Below are 20,620 nucleotides of genomic sequence, written 5' to 3'. Positions count from 1 at the left end.
ATTAAAAATAACCACACATGCTAGACGGAGTAGGAGTTGTTGTATACTTTATTTATAGCTGGGGTTTGACAAATCTGTCAAGTTCGGACACAAAAAGCATAAAACTAAATACTCAACTTAAAATACCTCTATACAGCTATATACAATGTTCCCATTGAAGTGCTTTAAATATGTACAATACATATCATGGGTAAAAAGGCAAACACAAGGGCAAGATGCAGAAGCCAGGGCAAGAGTTGTGCACTGAATAAACATAACCAGATTATATTTTGTGGATTTAACATGGCAAACTACTAATAAGTCCAAAGCAAATGAACCAAAACATTCATAATGTATGTAAAAGGTGCTCAGAGTCTTCCGGGTATGACTCTAGCATACATAAACCATCATATTTTTCTAAACTGTATGTCACCAGGGGAAATAAATCAGCAGTTTGATTTAAAAAAAGAATTCCCTAAAAAAAATAATAATTTAAAAACAAAAAAAACCCTAAATACATAAGCATAGAATAGTTTCCCTTAAAGGACCGTAGCTAAATTAAAAGCAGTCACACTTGAATAGACCAATATCTCCTTACTGATATGCATGAAACAGGGAGTCTGTATAACACAGCCGTGGCCAGCCATTCACCAGACACCAATCCCCTCACATCCAGCCATTCACCAGACACCAATCCCCTCACATCCCTGAGTCGCTCATTAAAAAAAAAGTCCATGGAGTCAGTCATTTCAAAGACTTTCTATCAACCTCATCAGTCCCACGCCTTTGTGTGTACACACACACACACACACACACACACACACACACACACACACACACACACAAAGGGGCTCCTGTGGCGTGTACACACTCACACACTTACTCTTCACAGCAGGAGAAACATACAGAAGACATGCTTGCGTTCAGATGTTGATTGCAATTTCAAATGACCAAACGGCAGCAGCAATTTCCCCGTGTTCAGTTAAAGCATGGTTATACACTCACACACTTACAGTTTTGCATTGACCAAAGTGCTACGAACGATGCATTTTTTTGCACCTCCTCCCAAGAAACAAATACCTCCATCTAAAGATTTCTGAAAGGCCACCTTTTACAAGAAGCACACACACACACACACACATACAGAAAACACAACTGGCATTAATTTGAGAAACCACCAACCAAAAGACATCAGATGACATCTGAAAACACGTATGTACTGCTGGCCTTATTTCTGTTTTATTACTAGTGACATGAGTGGCTTGCTGCTTGTGGGCTTGTTTGCCATGGAACAGATGACTTGATCCAGTGCAGAGGGGTAGCGTGGGTATAACAGGTAGTGAAGACAGTCAACAAACAGCCTGAGTAGTCACAAGACATACGTGGACAGACTTTGATTGGGTGAACAATTCCTGGGCCTGGTCCTGCGGACTACTTCTGTTGTGCGCCGAGGCCCAGAGGATAAAGTGACAGATGTGTAGCCTAGACACGTGGTCAAAAACACTTGGAGAAACTAGCTTGTGCGGCTTGACTTGTTGTTCTTGTTGAGGTTGCACATGTACATTCAGGACTCGTGGCTTTAGCCTCCTGAAGCCTCCAGAGCTTATCTGGTCTGCAGAGTCTTCCCTTCCAGGACCATTTGGATCTCTTTGGCGTCCAGGGTCTCGTATCGGAGCAGGGCCTCGGCCAAGTTCTTGTGCTCCTTGGTGTGGCTCTTCAGGAGTGCTTTGGCCCGCTCATAAGAGTCCTGGACAAGGAGGATAAGCACATGCCTCAAGGATTATCAAATGAAATAGGCAGAAAATAGTTTCATGGTTTTAAGGGAACTAAAATTCATGTACTATTTAATTTCTGGGTCATGTTTTGGCTTGCCTAAACATGATTTATAAAATCACTAATATTTACAGAATGACTTATGGCTACATCATGTTTTATGTTCCAGAAACTATTGTGCAGTGTCGGTGCAGGGTCACTTACCCTCAGGAGTATCCGGACTTCCTTCTCAATAGCTGCTTGTGTCTCTGGGCTCTGCTTTGTCTGGTCTACATATGTCATCACACCCAGCTACAGAAATAGTTCAAATGAAATTACTGACTAAGTTTCAGAGTCGCTTGTTTACAGAGAATTGCATGGTGTACATTTTACATAAAGGGGAACTGTGGTGTTTTTGAATTGGGCCCTATATTTTTAATGGTTTTGGACCAAATTGTTAGTTCCTTTACATTTACAGCAGTGCAAACACACATGCATGTGATGTTATCTCCGTCTCCATGTTACCAGACTTGTTTAATTGCATTTTGTTAGTCTACAGTGTGTCCAAATGTGCATCGTGCTTCCGTTGCCTGAAAGAGCTTCCGTTTTTAAGTTGACTATTTTCACGTTCTGACTCAATGATTGACAAAATTAGTTAATTTCCTTTCTGTGTAAAAAGTTAGTTGCAAAAACATCTATAAATATGGCCCAGGTTGAGAAACAGTCAGTGTCAACTCCAGTAGGGGGAAGCTACAGCATAACTAATGCATGTGCATGACTAATGCAATGATAACCATGCAAATTTATGTGAGGGCACAATGTATCTGAATTAGTGGGAATGACTAGCTGTTTACCTTTTCACTCATTCCATATCGAGTCACCATCATTCTGGCTATCTTTGTTGCACCATCAAAGTCACTTGATGCACCTACAGAGGGAACAAATGTGTTGGTTTTACATCTTATGCAAAAACAAAACAAAACAAACGATAAAATCAAAACATCATTTGAGTTCTCTCTCTAAACTAGAAGAAGTCCACAAGAGAACTGGAGTAAGAAGACGGGGAGTGCTGACCTGTGGTGATGTTTTCGGCCCCGAAGATGAGCTCCTCGGCCACGCGGCCCCCCATGCTGACGTCCATCTGGGCCAGCAGCTGGGCTCGGGTCTCGCTCCAGCGGTCGCTCTCTGGCAGCATGGACACCTGCAGGAACAAGAGGGCTCATCAGCAAACACACACACACACACTTCCCCTTCAATTTCTGATGAAGACCAACTGATTAAAAGACCATTAGAGGGCCATCAATGTGAAGGCCATTTGTTTTCCTCCAGTGATTATATGGACTGCATTGGCCATGCAAATTTCAGAAAGTAAGCATTCAAGTGAAGGATACAGTTCACAAGAACACAAGCTCTCACAGACAGGAAGTGAAGTCATAACTACAAAACACCTTTGCTCAAAGGCCATGTTCTATTACAGTACATACAGTGGCAAGAAAAAATGTAAACCTAAAGTTGACTAAAAAGAGGAATAAAAAAAAAAATCATCTTTTGGAAATTGATCTTAATGCCTTAATTAAAAAAATGAGGAAAAATCCAACCTTTAAGGACACCCATTTTCTGAATAATGTATCACAAATAAATAAATGTTCTTCTTTAAAATACAGGAGGCATAAATATATTATGTACAAATATACTATGTTAAATTCCCATAGAGGCAGGCAGATTTTTATTTTTAAAGGCCAGTTATTTCATGGATCCAGGATACTATGCATCCTGATAAAGTTCCCTTGGCCTTTGGAATTAAAATAGACCCACATCACATACCCTTCACCATACCTAGAGATTGGCATGGTTTTATTTCAGTTAGCCTATTAGCTGGTCTGATTTGCATTGAGCTCAACAGCCTTGCTGAGCCATGACTGTGAGGGACTTACATGGCCCAGGGTAGGGCCTCGTGGCATGATAGTGGCCTTGTTGATAGGCATGGCGTCTTTGGTGTAATATGCAATAATGGCGTGTCCAGACTCGTGGTAGGCCGTGATCCGTTTGTTCCTTTCGTCGATCTCCGCACTTCTCCTCTCTGGGCCTGAACAATAGATAAGGGAGGAGACAAAGGGTGAGAGGAGGAGGAAAGAGCTGGAAACAGCTTCCTGAATAAAGATAGGAATTTACTTCAACAAAGACACCATATCACCCACTAAAAGTACAACTCTCACCCTGTAGTCTGTGAATGATTGCTTTCAGGAGTTGAAATCAATGTTCTACCCTTTCTCAAAACTGCTGTGTATGTGGACAGTGGACAAAGTGGACAGAGGTGGAAGTCCACACTACTCCTGAGACCACTGCAATGCTACCCCTGCTACGTACCCATGAGGATCTTGTCCTTGGCAAACTCCAGCTCCTTCAAGGTGACCATGTCTTTGCCGTCCACAGCTGCCTTCAGCGCCGCCTGGTTCACCAGGTTCTCCAGCTCTGCCCCCGAGAACCCCACGGTTCCCCTGGCAATGATCTCCGCCTCCACAGCTGCAGGAAACAGCACATGGTCTTCTGCATTAGGGGATTTACACTTTAACCAGTCCCTCTTATCTCTCCATGAGACACAAGAGACGTACCTGGGTCTACTTTGATCTTCCTGAGGTACCACTTAAGGATCTCTGTGCGTCCTTTTACATCTGGCCTGGGGACGGTGACCTGCATGTCAAACCGACCTGGCCTTATCAGAGCACTGGTTCAGAAGGGAAGGAGGAGGAGACATGGTATTGACCTCTGGTCAGTTCCCAAACCAGCTAACTATAGGGCTCATTCACAAGACTTACTTATCCAAAGCTTCCGGGAAGTTGGTCGCCCCGATGATGATGACCCCCTCATTTGGTTTAAACCTGAGAATATTCAAATCAGTGATCAGACCAAGCCAAAGTCAACAACGCACAAAGGCTGATGTGTTTCACTGACCGACGCCCGTGTGCCATAATGTGAAGAGCACCGAAGCGGTCTTTTCACAAAGCTCACCCGTCCATCTCCGCCAGGAGCTGATTAATGGTCTGTCGGGAGTAAGGATGCATGGGCGACTCGATCCTCTTGCCCCCCACACTGTCCAGCTCATCGATAAAGATCACACATGGAGCATTGCCCTTGGCTTCCCCTGAGGGCAGACACATGCATCGATGAGCCATTGGTGGAGGGGCTGGGGGGGTATACTGGTATTGTGTTATATTGGTACAGTAGATCACTCACTGAACAGGTTCCTGATGCGACTGGCTCCAACACCCACAAACATCTCATCAAACTCAGAGCCAGAGGCGTAGTAGAAAGGGACATCAGCCTCTCCTGCCACAGCCCTGGCCAACAGAGTTTTCCCTGTGCCCGGAGGGCCGACAAGCAAGATGCCTGCACAAAGGGAACGCTAAATGAAAATCAAAACAAAACACAACCAACACACACACACTCACTCACACACAATGGCTCTACCATGACAAACCGTTAGTACCAACAAAAATGTCTCCCAGTATGATTCCCAGAGTTTACAAGCCCTATTTGGAAAAGCACAGCAACAACATGCCTTATAGAACTGAGTACATATAGACGCTACGCACTGGCTCATGAAACTGGGATTTTAGGTGCAGACTTGCCTTTGGGCAGTTTTCCCCCGAGGACAGTGAATTTCTGTGGGCTCCTCAGGAACTCCACCACCTCCTGCAGCTCGTTCTTGGCCTCCTCCACCCCCTTCACATGCTCAAAGGTCACATTTTTCATCTGAACAGGGTCCACCGCTGAGTCCAATCCTGATGTGGTTCGGAATCGCACTGTCCGGAATGGTTAGATTAAAAGTTCACACTCAAACGGCACTCGGGGAACACCGCATGCGTGGATTTCCCAATGATTGACATGCCCGGGGGCAGGGATGAATGGTGAGTAAAGCAGGTAAAAACCATCCACCATAAACAATTAGAGTGTGCACGCTTAACTGCAGTCAAACATGCACTAAGTGCAGTAAAACGTTGTTTGTGCACTGCAAAGCAAGCCAAACTGTGGGCCAAGATAGAAAGGGAGTCTTTACCTGACAGAAAGGGCGTCTTGGAGAGTCCGTACAGGCCCACTAGCAACAACACTAGCAGGATGAGTCGAGTCCGCCTCAAGGCCTCTGCCATTCAAATAAAAACATGCATATAAACTCATACCAATCACCTTTATCAGTACATCAAATATTGTAGCATACAAATAGTCTAAAAGACATACAGTATTTCATGAATTATTACAATACATTTGGTTTGACTTCCAAACACACACACACACACAGACGAATAAGACAGGTCAGACCTTGTGTGCGCTGAGAAAGTGCTTGGGCTTTCAGGAAACCTTCAGCAAAGCCAGTCTTGAAAGCGTCATGCTGTCCGTTGGGAATGTTTCTGGTTTTAAGCATCTTGTCAAGAGTTTCCACCTCTTGTCCCTTGTCTCGTGTCAGGAAATTCTTCAAAGGAAAAGCATAAACCAAGCTCATTCATCACAGTTTATGTGAAACTGGAGGCACTGCTTTCACAATTACTCTGGATTACGTTTGTCTGAATTAATTCAGTTGAAGTTCTCTGCCAATTTTTCCTACAACTAAATTATACAACTGATGAAAATGGTATGATGTTTATTCTGCATATAATGGGTTTGTGAAGAGCAAGGACTTATCTCTTGATCACGGACTTTCTTACATTCCTCATCTCCTGTTCTCCTATGCCCCATATTCACATTCCTGGCTATGACCATACTCATGTTCACATTCGTGGCTATGACTATACTCATATTCACATTCCTGGCTATGACCATACTCATGTTCACATTCGTGGCTATGACTATACTCATATTCACATTCCTGGCTAGGGTCGGTACTCGCTTGTGAACAGGCAGGCTGCGGACACGTAGTTGATCTTATGCTTTTAAGTCCACTTGGAGTATGTCCAAGTCCACTGTTAGTGCCATTTTAGCATTATGACCACGTGGACTTGTCTGCATGGTGATAAAAAATTGAAGAGGGTCAACGTACGTCCACACAGTGCCACATGTACTGTACACCCTCTGATGACGAAAGTAATATTACTAACTCCTCACACTTGTGTACTTAAGTTGTGGTCTCCCTCATTAAAGTAAGATGAAGTTGTGTAGGTATCTGGTTCAGAACTGGGCATGACACATACCAACCTTAATAGCTATAACAACTCTTTTCCATATGCACTTCTCCTCCAAATAAGAGATCACATACCGGTATTCACAGATCATGATCAGTGATAAAGTCAGATGCTTCAGAGCTAAGGCTGCTTGCCCCTTAGGCTACGTCTACATCATTGCGGATTCCTTTGATTTTTTTTCCAAGATCGACCGCGTCCACATCTATCGTAATCGAACTCCTGAAACAGAAAGATTAGAATCCGCTGGCGACCCTATAGTGTGGACGCTTAATACAGAAACATCTCATTACAAGTCCATGTTCCCTTCCTGATTGGACCTTGTCAGTCTGATGTTTCCTTACCTGATTTGTTGTGCAGCCATCATGCGATAATGACCATGTGCCCCTTTTCCAGAAGTCCACAACAAACTCCACGACAAAATTCCTTAACATTATAGTCTATTATAGTCACTTTGACCAGAATGGTAATGGATTTATATGCAACTTACTTCAAAGAAATGGTATACGGTTATAACAGTGTATGTGATAAATAAATTCCTGCAGATCTTGAGAGGCACCGTGTAATGTTTTAAAATGTCCACCATATGAGGCATTTCGGTAGTTTCTTCACTTAGCATGTTCACGTCAATGGACGAAATGGTCATTGTTTATCTGACCTAGAATCAATAACAGGAATGTAGGACTTGACAAAGGGTAGACATAAGTGAATGGTTGTGTGATTTGCGGATCAATGGTGTAAAGTGGACGCACAACATTTTGATTTCGTCTCACTGTGGACGTAGATCAAATTCGATAACGGAACCCATTACGAAACAGAATCCGCAATAATGTAGAGGTAACCTTAGTTTTCAACAATACAGTGTAACAAACCTTCATGAAAGAAGGAGTAAACCCCTCAGATTCCACTGAGCGATCGAAACCTTGCAATCGTCTTCTAGACTTCAAGGTCTTAAAGCCCCGACTCTGCTGCCATGCTGAAAAAAGAAAGAGACTTCACAATTAAACATCCAAACAAACAGCTCCAATTAAATGGTCATATTAAGTAAGCAGTTTATTAACAGGTCAAGATTGAAAGACAGTTAACAAAACATGAGTACTGATGACAAGTGACTTACATGGCCAAAACTGCATATCTACATGTAAAGTCTGTAGAGGAGAAATATTCTGTCTACAGAAGATTGGGGAAGCCCCACAAATACGCCCACCTGAAAATCCTACCATAAGGAGATACAGAATTTGAATAAGAGAGCAAGGTAAGTTTATGTGACCAAATATGGACATTTCAAACCATGCATAGGCTTATATTAATAATGCTAAAGTATCACGATAATTTCTCACCATGCTTGTTGTGGAAGAATGACTCTGTGGAGCTGTGGGAGGTTTTCCATGGGCTTTTGGCTGGGTTTGAGGCTGGGAGTGCCCCCTGCTGGACAATGCTAGGCAGCAACTTATTCATTATTTCATCTAGTTGTCCTACCCCTAGGTCTGTCAAACCTAGCTCCCTCAGGTTCCAGGTAGTCTGCAGATTACAGCACACAATCTGATATGATTAGGGGAAACCAGGGGGAAATCTGTGGGATTTGTATTCAAAAATGCACCTTTAAGCAAATACAAGAGAGAGAAAGAGTTTGAAAATCCATGTAGAGGGCAAGATGGTGAGAACGAAAAGTGTGTGTGTGTGTGTGTGTGTGTGTGTGTGTGTGTGTGTGTGTGTGTGTGTGTGTGTTTGAAATGAGAGTGATTACCTCTGTGATCTGTACATCTTGTTCTGGGGCCTGATCTCTATGCTGAACTCTGCCAGGCGTGCTACTAACAGAGCTCTTGAGAGAATGAAAGGCATTGATGAGGTGGCTCAGTTGGACTGTAACCTGAAACCACAAGTGAGTCCATCTTATTAACCCCCATAATTTATCTTATTTATATTATTTTAATTTATTTATTTACAGAATGTACAACAAACTGAGCTCATTCAAACGTTGGAGGATGGAGAAATTGCGTGCCAACAAACATAACGTGTTGTTCACCTCTAGAATTGTTAATTTGAGACAATGCATCAAACATATGCAAAATCATATGGCAGATCCTTGCTTGTGTTTTAAACCTACACAGTCCAAAGAAACATGGCTCTGACTTTCTCATGAACAAGGTTAAATGTCATCTAACGTTAATAGAGCTGGCTACCTAACGTTAGCTGGTCAACACAGCGAAGACAGCTGGTCACGTAAGCACATTTGTATTTTAACGTTAGCTGGCGTAGGTAAGCCACTATCCTACTTTACCTCACAACTCGCATGTTAATGTATTCACGCTGGCATCGCTAACGCTGCGAGATTCAATAACGTCACATAGTTGACAGATTCATAAACAGGGGCCTTCAGATATCGAAAGCGTTTAGCGAGCATAGGGGTTAACAAACTTGTTGCGTGCTCGGATTACCTTGTCAACAACATAAAGGAATTAACATAGCCATATATAAATATATATATATATAACGTTACACTGATAACATCGTAGAAAAGGGCGAGATTAAACTAAATTAATTGAGATTAAATGACCAATCATCATCATACCGAGCAAACTATCGAGGTGCCAGTTAGCATCGATAGCTTGTGCTAATTTTAAAAGGGTGTTAGCGCAGCAAGCTAATCAACGCTGTTTAGACCAACCACCAAGTTGCTCCACTGTCATACCTGTGGTTGCAATGTAGAAGACAGGGAAAACATTTCTGGATATTTTTTGCTGTGCCCTGTCTTGACTTCGTATGCCCTCCACCAATGTCCTGTCCCAGTCAACTCTCTGCGGCTTCTTGCACGCAAAAGAGCAAACAGTAACGCTAGCGTAAACACTACAGTATCAACGTAATTTCCGGTCATTTTAACCCTTATGCTGTGTTCCAGGGAAATATGACCGTTTTGAAACATAAGGTCTTCACTCAATCTTTTTAGATTGATAAAATGAAAGCCCATGTGAAATATTTCTGATGGTAATGTTTAAAAAAAAAAAACACACATATAACATCTATGGCAATATATAACCATATGCCTAACCATACTCATGTCATATATGATATGACATTATTTCAGTCAAACCTAGCCTTTTTATAATAGAGTAGGATATTTAGTATTCTAGTTGTTTGTTTGTTTGTTTGTTTGTTGTGAATAGGGCTTCAAACTACACAAGTACTAATCTTGGACCCTGTTTATTGACTTTATTGCATCTGTTTTCATTGCTGTCTTTATCTATCTTTTCTAACTATGTACTACATGACCGCTACATGGTGACACCTATGAAAATAAAATGCAGTAAAGCACACTTCCCAAATCCTCTCCATCCCCTAGTCCTATATCTCTGTGTAAATATCAAGTTTTACATCTTCTCTTTTGGTTACTCAATGATTTTTAAATGCAACACAACCATACAGTCTGAACTGCTTGAAGTGCTTGACGTGCCTGCGTGCGTGTGTGTGCATGCTTCACAAACAGGTCTGTCAGAACAGACAAAATATACTCTGAGTCTGGTGACGCACCAATGCATGCATTGCACAAGTATACTTCTGCCATTATGCAGCACTCATATTATACATCAATGTGTACTAGTGTTTGTGTGTGTGAGTGTGTACATGCAAAGGTTTGGAATAGTCTTTAAAGGGTCTTTCTTTTTCAGACTACAGTATTTCTACATTGTAGAACAAAACTCATGTGCATCATCATAGACTTCATAAGATGATCATTTAGAACAGGGATTCCCAAACTGCGGTACGTGTACCACCGGTGGTACTTGAGCTTCTACTAGGGGGTACGCAAGATGAAAAGGGCAATGTCAGAAAGGTATTTTTCAAAATCTTAAGCTTTTGTTCTTTGTGTTTCATAATGTTGTTCTCCACACTGTTTTTTAAGTGTGTGAGCTCATAGACCAGTTGCACATTTTTGATTTTGTTATTAGTTATCATGGGATAATTATGATGCCTGGAATGCGTTAATAGAATGTGTTACGTTTTTATGTATCGGATGGTGGGGGTACGCAAGCCGAGTCAGTGGTAGGTGGTGGTACGCAGAAAAACAGTTTGGGAACCACTGATCTAGAATACGCCTTGATATGAGTAAACGAAAAGCAGCCAACAAGTGCTCAACATGTATGGAAACTCATTCAGGACTGTTGGAAAACAATTCCCAGTGCCTAACTGGTTGAGAGAATGCCAAAAGTAAAATGCTGCCATCATAGCAGATGTTTTGAAGAGTCTACAATATGAAACATTTTGCTTTGTTAGTTCTTGTTTGTTTACTACATAACCCCATGTGAGTTATGTAGTTCTGAGTTTTTAGTTTTGTTCTACAATCTAGAATAGTCAGAAAAAGAAGGACCCATAAAAGATTAGATGTTTCCAAACTTGTACATGGTATTTGTTTATGTATGTATGTATTTATTTATCTATGTATTTATTTATTTATTTTATTTTTTATTTCAATCTGAGTCTGTCCACTTAATGCTTTTGATCACACCTTCCTGCTTGTTTTACCACACGTGCAACACTGTGCATGCACTCTTGTTGTCACCATGAGATTCCATTTTTGACAGATGTACGGACATTGGCCCCTGGTTTGAGAGTGATAAATCCTGGCGGAAGACGTTCAAAAGAGGGGGAAGAGGGAATTTCTCAGGCTTACAATGCTTTCAAGAATGCTTTGGGCCCTTAACGGAACTAAATAGGCAACATATTCATCATCCATCAAATCCATCATGACTTGAAGGCACACTTCTTAACTGCATCCAACATAAACGTAAGTCCTATAGCCTAATCTATGCCCTAAACCAGACTCACCTTGAACATCACCTCAGTCAGAGACAGCAAACTATTCTCTCCACAAGGAGTCGGCCTCCTCAGGGTTTGGCACCTGCTTGACCAGCTGGTCATAAAGTTATCATCTTTCCACCCTCAGTTTCCCACGGAATTGGATTGGTGGGGGACTCAGATGGAGCAGGTAATGGGGACTGGAGGCAGTAGTGTGAGAAGCACCATGCATGTTTACCAAGAAATGAGAGCTATTCATTTCCAATATTTGAATATAAGCTTACCTCTTTTGGACTCTTTATATTATTATCATCACGTAAAATTATCATTTCCATTTGTGATACAGGGCCTCTCTTTTCCTTGCATTGCTGCCTTACATATTCAAATTAGACGGATAATTATCAGGGAGATGTCATTTTAGCGCACGCAATTCAATTTGGGTGTTTCATTTGTATTCACTCTGAGGCGATTTTGTCATAGTTAGTGACACTCGATTATTTGTGTAGTATTCAGGACCATTTGTTTGTTCCATTGCATTAATGTAATACTTGAGGAGCGCGCTCTCTATGCTGCACACGCTGGCACATGAGCAAGTAGAAGTGCACATGTTGGTAACGGGCAGTGATCAGGCAATGAGCCTGATTTGGACATTTCTGACTCATCCGTCACTCGTATAGACGAACCTTCTCTGCAGAAATGCTGCAATGAGCAAAACGACAGACTGTACAACAATAATGCATTCCGACATTACCAATTGCAAGCCCACCTATTCAAGTATCAGTGTTAAACAATAATTGGCTCGATCTCTGAACACTGGTGGGCGAAGCGTCATGGGATTGTTGAAGGACTTGCATATACTCGCCACCGACCTATCACTATAGCCTATCACCTTATTTGAACGTTGGAGTGAAGTGTGCCTATTTAAGAAAGATGGGAAATGGAAGTACCTCCCACCTTCTATCTTTGGAATCAAAAGGTTGAAACGAGTTGAGAGAGCGAGAGATAGAGAACGAAGAAGAGAGAGTGAGTGAGAGAGAGAAAGAGAGAGAGAGGGAGAGAGAGAGAGCCGCAGTTGAGACTGGACTATAGGCTATCAGGTCTTCATTATTTTCTGTAAAATGCGTTAGGACGCGATTGGTCTGTCATTCATCTGTTTATTGAAGTCATACGGGACGATTAAATATAAGTTCAGGTAAGTAATTTGAATCGACGCTGATTTACAAAATCTGTTACTATTTTCGTACGAATTGGTGTGGCTTTTACAGTTACGCGCGTACTGTCGATACGTCAGCCCTGGAAGATTTTGTTTATTGTTGTTTTATAGTTCTACAGCATATAATCCTGTCGTGGGGAAAACATAGGCTACATGCCTGTGGAGAATGTTTTGCTGTGATTATGATCATTTGAATAAATGTAACAACGTGAGGTTCATCGTTTAGGTGGATGAGTGGTGGGGCAGTTTTCAGGCGGGGGTTTAAAACGCATTCTGTTCATGAGCGGAGTATCATGGCATGCCCGGAAAATAATGACAGTACGGACGTGATGACAATCCTCACCTATTTATGAATGAAACGAGCTGCGTACGATATACCAAGGGTGGATCGACAAACAGCTGCGGATGCGCTAGTGGTGATGCTCAAATCATGCTTTACTTCAAGACCAAGTCATTTATTTATCAGGACTGCTAAAAGACCCTTGTACACAAGTAGGAAGAATAAGCCACGGAGCCTGTGGGTAGGGCTAGGAAATAACGCTATAGGTTTTTCCATGCACACAAAAAAACAATAGCCCACATGCGTGCGCGTCGGACTACATTTTCAACCATGCGTATAGGCTAGTATAGGCTACCAGTCACGGAAAAGGTTGTAAGTTATTTGTGTCGACAGTTTAAATTGGATCGTCACAGCAATATTCGCTGAATCCATGTCGGTTCTGTGAACGCTTTCAGTTTGTGTACGGATGGCAGTCAGCGCAGCCCTCTTGGTTGGTCTGCCGTGATTGTCTTTTGGAAAACAAGACCAGATTGCATTACACATTATCTTTGCAACAACGAAGCAATTAAGTATGTCAGTAGTCCGCTGTGAATACCATTTAAAGCTCATGGCTTTGCCTGAACGGGTGTAAAAGTGAGGGCAATGCACACATGTCAGCTTGATGTCCATACTCGCGTTGCTGAATGAGATACCGACGTCACAGTGTAGACGACGTGCATTCACAATAATGGCTATAATGGTGCTGCTGGGTGCTGCAGACGTGGTTTGTAGGGACATTATCTTCGGTTATAACACCTTGAGGAGTAAAGGCCGTGCAGTACTCTACGTTTGGTGTACATTCATTTGGCACAACATGTTAGACGCATGGCGCATGTGGTAATGGCGCAGAATATTTGCTTGTTTTGTTTCAGAGTGTATCAGAAGGTATTGTATCCATAATGATCCCTGTCTTTCTTTTGTTTTGTGGCATAAAACCTTGCCTCAAGGTGGCCCACTAATCTGTGCGTTGTAGAATGTTAGTCATATTAATTAACCTATAGCAATAATGGGTGCTGTGGGGTAGAAGATGCAGCTAGGTAGATGACCATTGGATCTCTGGGACATCAAAAACAAACAAAAACAGTGCCTGCATATGTAAGATGCTTTCCATGGAACAGAGCACTTGAGAACACATTCTGGTCTTCTCTTCATTTATAGTACCAGCAACCATGGCCATGTCTCTTTCTTCTATGAGCCAGGATCAAAGGGTGGTCTCTTTCCTCTCAGCCCATTCCATTAAGCTTTTTTTTTCTTTCACTTTAATCAGTGGTATATGATCACTAAGGACATATGTATGACAGTTTTTACAATGCTAACATCATGCTACCATGATGAATAGACTGCCTAGGGCTGCTAGAGTGCCTTTTCTTTATACTATTTAGAGGCTGAATGAGTTAAATCATCCTTTAAATCCTCCTTTAGAGCCCAGTATGACAGTAAGTAGTTCTTAATTCCAGCCCACTGATCATCCATCAAGTGCAGGGATGATACTCTGCGGAGTAGGCTCGTCAGGTGCTCCGGCCTTAATTAATGAATGCTGTTAATGAAGAGTCAGACTCAATAACCATCTTCATTAGAGATGAACAGGTTAGACCTTGACCAATCCTGGATATGTAACTATGCCCTGCCCCTCTGTCCATGGTCCTGTGCAAGGATTGGTTTTCCAAGAACATGAAGACTGTCCATGCTTACTAGCATTACACACATGAATGAAATATTTTACAATGTTCTAGTCAATGGTGATATAGATTTTACATGGCATACATCTGATGTAGAGCTATCTCTAACTTCATCATCAAATTAATTCAGCTTAAATTTAGGAACATTCTCCACAATTTACATATTTGCTGACTTTTTTTAAGTTTTAGCCCACATGTGCATAATGTGTAAGCCATGTGGAAAAACATGCTTTGGGAAAAAGAATTCACCAGCAGTGAATGCTTGTAAAAGATGTGAGCTTCAAGGTTAATGTCTTGGTTGCATGCTAGGGTATTAAATCCTCTGAACTGGGTCAGTGGAATCATGTCCAGAAGCGCAGACGAGGTTAATCATGATGATTAGCCAGTAAGCCCTGCCCACAGTGGGTCAATCTGTTTGACAGCCTGAAAATGAACCACATCAGGACCGGTGCTGTCCTTTAACACTGACAGGGAGGGAGTCTCCAAATGATCGAATCCCAAAGCAAAGGAAAGTATGCAGGCGAGAACTTCACACAAGATGCTTTTTGAGCCAAGGTATGCTGATTTGGCTGTATTGCGCTCGGTCAATTTATTAGTCTATCTGTGTGCCTTTTAGTGAGAGCTATAGCAAAATAATTGTTGCAAATGAATGCTCTGCTTTGCAGTGAAAAACTAATTCATTGTATTAGTGTTTCATACGCACTGATAATGATGCACTATACGGCAAGCTGGAGGATTCTGTTGTAGAACTGTGTGTAGAATGTGCGGTTTAGAATAATAGCACAATAAATATGGTTTTCATGGTTTTGTGTGATGCTGGTGGTGCTTAATGCATCATTATTTTGCATCCTGTCTTTCAGTAGTCCATGTGAAAGAAATATCATGGTGCTGAGATGACTGAAATCCTGTGCCCTTGCTACTGTATTTGGGCTTGTGGATTAATGAAAGCTGACTGCTTGCTAGTGTCAGGGAGTGTCTCAAAACTCTGAAGCACCATTTAACTTCTCACTTGGTCTACATGGGCTACATCCCCTCATGCAATTCCGAGAGGGAATGGCTTTGTGTTAATCCACACAACATTTGGTGCAGAGAGATGGCAGATGGATAGTGGGTATTTTTAGTCTGTGGGTTTACTCTCACATTAAGGCCTGCAATAGAGGTGTGTTTACACAACCACACACACACACACACACACACACACACACAAACATGCACATGCATGCACACACACACACACACACACACACACATGCACACGCATACTGTTCCAAGATAGGTAAGACCAGTTAAACAATTCAAAAATAAATATAATGTGTTAATGTTGTAGGCAATGTTTAGTTGTCCAGAGGCTTTTGGTGATTTGTTTGGTGCTGAAGCTGATGACTCACTTAGCCCTAGCAGGCTGATATCTCCCATCTGATGCATTAGAGCATTAGCTACTGTATTAGATACTGTATCTCTTGAAATGAATGGGATATTTGCATGGCACCATGTTTATTGCTATAATCATCCAATCAAAAAAAATAAAAAACAATTTCATGGGCATACGCTTCAGTTACAATGAAAACCGTGCTGCGTCCTGTTCTCCTAATGCAGCATGATCCATCCCTGACAATCGTGATGTAAGACCAGAGCCTGTGTACGTTTCCTTCTCTCGCCTTGTGCATCTTGCTCCTTCTTCCTCCTCCTCTCCACCTCCCTTCCCCCAGCCCCCACATCGTACTCGCTCTCTCATGGCCGTGCCCCAGGGCCCCGTTCCTGCAGTAACCAACGCTCTCCCACGGAGCGAGAGAAATCCCCAGCGGACGTGCGGAACTAGAGTATCTCCCGCACATGTGTGCGTACACACACACACACACACACGCACACACACAGCCACAGGATTGCTCTCACTCAACTGCACATACAGACTCCAATGTATACACACACAGATGCTTCCTCCAGCTGCTTCGCACCCCTTAGCAATCTAGGGCCGTGGGAGGGGGAGGGGGAGAGGAAGGGGTCAGCCTGCTAGCCAAGTCTTTGCCTACGTTTGCTATGAATGGCCTACTTTTGTGGCAAAAAAATTCAAACACACAGTAATTAATGCTCCTTAATGCCACTCTTGATGAGTTGAGGAGCCTTTTTTATGGGCATGGGAAGCAGATAGCGCTCCCTGGGTGGCTGTTGTGCAGGCTGGCATGTGTGATGGTGTGAAAGCAGCTCTTTAGGCAGAATGGTGTGTATGTCATAAAGCTCCTTGTTGAGATTAGTGAAGGCTAACATCTAATCGACTCCAGTTGAATGACAAACCACACTGCTTTTTGTCTTAAAGTGAAAAGAAAACACTGACTCAGTCTAGGAATCTATAGTCTATAGTATAATCTGTAGTCATCATCGTCATATTCTGGTGTTTTTCTTTATGTGAGTCCTATGTACACAATATTGCCATGCTGCCTGTCAGCTTATGCATGTTTTGTGTTCACATGAATACAAAATATGTGTGGTGGTCATGGTTGTGTTGTATGGTTTGCAATTGTGTTGTATGGTGTGTATATGAGGATTTCTACTGCAGATTGTACTGAAGCTCCCTGTGTCAGCTAAAGCCATACATTAGTAGTTGGACTAAAATAGGGTTTGATGTTGGAATGGCACACTCTTTATTCGTCCACTCTCAAAGCTGGCACTTAAATGCAAGGTTATTCCCAAATTCTGCCACATCAGCACAACCGTGGGCGTGATTTGGAGGACCTTGAATGAGGGACATGCATAGCAATCTCCGCTAGTGCCCAACTTAATCTATAATGGAGTCTGGCTGGATGGATAGATCCGTTAAAGCCATTAATAAGTCACTCGGCCCCTCCGCCTTGCAAAGGCAAATAAATAAAGAAGAAACCCTTGCTCTTCGGAGGATTGACATCAATCACAGGGAGCAGCCTGGCATCCACAGCTCCCCTCACTGTGGGGAGAAGGGGGAAGTCAGGGTGGGGGTGGGGGGCTGTGCCCTGTCATCAGGCTTAACTCTGCAGACACAGGCATTGATCAAAGCCTCAGTGTCTTTGCTTATTGATTGGACAGCAGGAGAACTGGGAAGGAGCACACAGTGGTGTTCTCAGAGCAGATAGGCCGCCTGTCTGCGTGTCTGTTCGTGGGCTTGTTGCGCTTTAGTGAGCATGTCCTGGTCCATTCCAATGCAGAGTGTGTAGAGTTGAGTCTCATCAGGGTGGACACAGCAATTCTCTCCCCACGAGGAAGGGAAGGCAGGCAATGTTACCAGCTTGGAGAGATTACCGTCAGCAGCATTACGCCATAGTGAGATTGGAATGTCCCCGGGTTGTACGTTTGATTTGAAATTTCACTGTCACACTTTGTACACCATGTAATTTCACTCCAATGTCAATTTTCAAATGATGGGTAATGCATGTGGGTTGTTGTATTACTGAAGCACTTGTTGATTAGCTGTGATGATAATGCATTCAGTGGAAAGCAATGGCCAGTTTGTCAGTCTCGCTGTTATACCATTTCCATTTTCCTTTACCATCTATTTTGGTTTGATTTGGCACTGGAATTGGATGAGGCCACTGAAATGAATTGAGCTATTGCCTTTGCTCTTCTCTTGATCTTGCTATGCTTCACATGTGATTTTGTCAGTGTCTCTTGCCAGTCCTTACAGGCCCGAGTCATTGATACTCCTCAGTCACAATAGGAAATGGGGATAGAAAGTGTGACCATTGACTCCATCTGTGTACATGTGAATATAAACTTCAATGCAATCATGTCAGCAGATAGCAGATACACACACGCACACTCACTGTTTTATTGAGACCTTTCCACTATGAATACATTTTTTGTCGCCTTGAATGTAATAAATATTTCACTGGCCTATTCTGCAGAGGAAGCGAAATGTTATTTTAGGGCTTAGCACAGATGCGTAATGATGAACTGAATAACAGTGCTGAACACTGTGTCTCAACCACTTCATTTGAGAAACATGTTGCTAGTGTATCAAAATGCTCTAGAAATTAATCCAAGTATCTAGATTTGAAATCTAGATAAGGTTTATGGCTAATGATTATAGAATTGTGTTGTCACATAAAGAATTAGACTAGAATTAAGTAAGTCAGTAAAAGTGTTTCAGGAATAAAGGCACTTTTAATGACACTGATATGGAGACCTTCATAGCTAACAACAGTATGCGTAAGAGATATGTATCCCATCCCAAATCAACGTTCCTTTTTGCTGTCAACTTCAAAATTACTTCTCCGAGCTCATTGATGTAACAATGGCAAAATGTAACAGGTGCTAGGGGATCCCTAGAACTCATTTCCCACAGTGAGCATTATTTTTCTGTTTTAGTGTGTTTCTAAACAGCGTGTTTTATGCTGAAAACTGCCATGCTGATCTTTTGATATCTGTTCATCAGGTGTAGGAACCGAAGGCCCAGGTAACGCTCAAGATGCCAGAGCAGAGTAACGACTACCGCGTGGTGGTGTTCGGGGCCGGTGGCGTCGGCAAGAGCTCTCTGGTGCTGCGCTTCGTCAAGGGGACCTTCCGAGACACCTACATCCCCACAGTGGAGGACACGTACAGGCAGGTGATCAGCTGTGACAAGAGCGTGTGCACCCTCCAGATCACCGACACCACGGGCAGCCACCAGTTCCCCGCCATGCAGCGCCTCTCCATCTCCAAGGGCCACGCCTTCATCCTGGTCTACTCCATCACCAGCAAGCAGTCGCTGGAGGAGCTCAAGCCCATCTACCAGCAGGTGCTGGCCATCAAGGGCAACGTGGAGAACATCCCCATCATGCTGGTGGGCAACAAGATCGACGAGCCCCAGCGTGAGGTGGAGACCAAGGACGGCGAGGCCCAGGCCACCTCCTGGAAGTGTGCCTTCATGGAGACCTCGGCCAAGACCAACCACAACGTCACAGAGCTCTTCCAGGAGCTGCTCAACCTGGACAAGAAGAGGAACATGAGCCTGAACATTGACGGCAAGCGGTCAGGCAAGCAGTCGCGAGCTGACAAGCTCAAGGGCAAATGCAGCGTCATGTAGACAGATGAGAGCTGGGGATAGCAGGGGGAACGCTAATGGCTAATGGCAGAGACTGGAACCAACAAAGCGAGAGGAACGTCAGCCTCACAGGAAGAGGTATGAGGAAGTGAATGGTTCACCATGGTTGGGGACCTTGTTTGTCGTCAGTGTAGCCCTACTCATCCTAATGGCAAGCATGCCTTTCCCTCTCCCTTCTGTGCATTCAACCAGCCATCTTTCTCCATCTCTCCTTAAGGGGGCCCGCCGCCTGTTTAAACTCACAGGTACACATGTATATGCTCTTCCAAAGCCATACCATTCTTATTGCCTTGTCTGTGTAAACTACTGTATGTCAAGCAACTAAACCATCATGGTTTTGGGTAGAATAGAATTTCAACCCCCCCCCCCCCCCCCCCCCCCTCCCATGTCCCCCCTCCCACCGGAAAGGAATACATGGAAGATCCATTCAACAGAGATGTAATACGATGGGCCTCCGTTTTGTCAGGATGTCTATGCTGAGATGAGACTGGTTACATTATGCAAATTTAGTTTCTCATAACTGCTTAAAAACCCAACTGCACAACAACATTGAGTGCAGTTGGGTTTCTACGCTGTCATTCAGGCACTGTGGTGCAGACATCATTGCAGGATGGGTTTCTGAAACTCCATAAAAGTTTCCCTAAGACGGACAAACAGCAAAGATGA

General features: G+C 43.0%; 2 protein-coding genes across 4 annotated transcripts; one reads left to right on the top strand and one right to left on the bottom strand.

Annotated features, from left to right (window-relative positions):
• Positions 1–30: 30 nt before the first annotated feature.
• Positions 31–9,749, bottom strand: yme1l1b (YME1-like 1b). Of its 2 annotated transcripts, none has more exons than XM_042102575.1 (18): positions 9,595–9,749; positions 8,650–8,772; positions 8,243–8,423; positions 8,020–8,118; positions 7,775–7,878; positions 6,049–6,199; positions 5,789–5,872; positions 5,361–5,534; positions 4,966–5,118; positions 4,741–4,873; positions 4,548–4,610; positions 4,344–4,456; positions 4,099–4,254; positions 3,666–3,817; positions 2,806–2,932; positions 2,586–2,659; positions 1,957–2,043; positions 31–1,726 (listed from the first exon to the last, which is right to left on the bottom strand). In XM_042102575.1, the coding sequence occupies exons 1-18, from the start codon at positions 9,625–9,627 to the stop codon at positions 1,583–1,585; spliced, it is 2,151 nt and encodes a 716-aa protein (XP_041958509.1). In that variant the 5' UTR covers positions 9,628–9,749; the 3' UTR covers positions 31–1,582. The 2 variants fall into 2 exon arrangements, with proteins under 2 accessions (XP_041958509.1, XP_041958510.1); XM_042102576.1 differs by having other exon boundaries at positions 5,361–5,513.
• A 2,682-nt stretch (positions 9,750–12,431) lies between these two features.
• Positions 12,432–20,312, top strand: diras1b (DIRAS family, GTP-binding RAS-like 1b). Of its 2 annotated transcripts, none has more exons than XM_042056423.1 (2): positions 12,432–12,885; positions 19,307–20,312. In XM_042056423.1, exon 2 carries the CDS (start codon positions 19,340–19,342, stop codon positions 19,934–19,936), a length of 597 nt encoding a protein of 198 aa, XP_041912357.1. In that variant the 5' UTR covers positions 12,432–12,885; positions 19,307–19,339; the 3' UTR covers positions 19,937–20,312. The 2 variants fall into 2 exon arrangements, with proteins under 2 accessions (XP_041912357.1, XP_041912367.1); XM_042056433.1 differs by lacking the exon at positions 12,432–12,885 and adding an exon at positions 13,988–14,110.
• Positions 20,313–20,620: the final 308 nt, after the last annotated feature.

This window comes from Alosa sapidissima, chromosome 1 (genome assembly GCF_018492685.1).
Source record: "Alosa sapidissima isolate fAloSap1 chromosome 1, fAloSap1.pri, whole genome shotgun sequence".
Taxonomy (NCBI): domain Eukaryota; kingdom Metazoa; phylum Chordata; class Actinopteri; order Clupeiformes; family Clupeidae; genus Alosa; species Alosa sapidissima.
The sequence above is the reverse complement of the archived record's forward strand: the minus strand, read 5'-3'. Positions and strand labels throughout refer to the sequence as shown.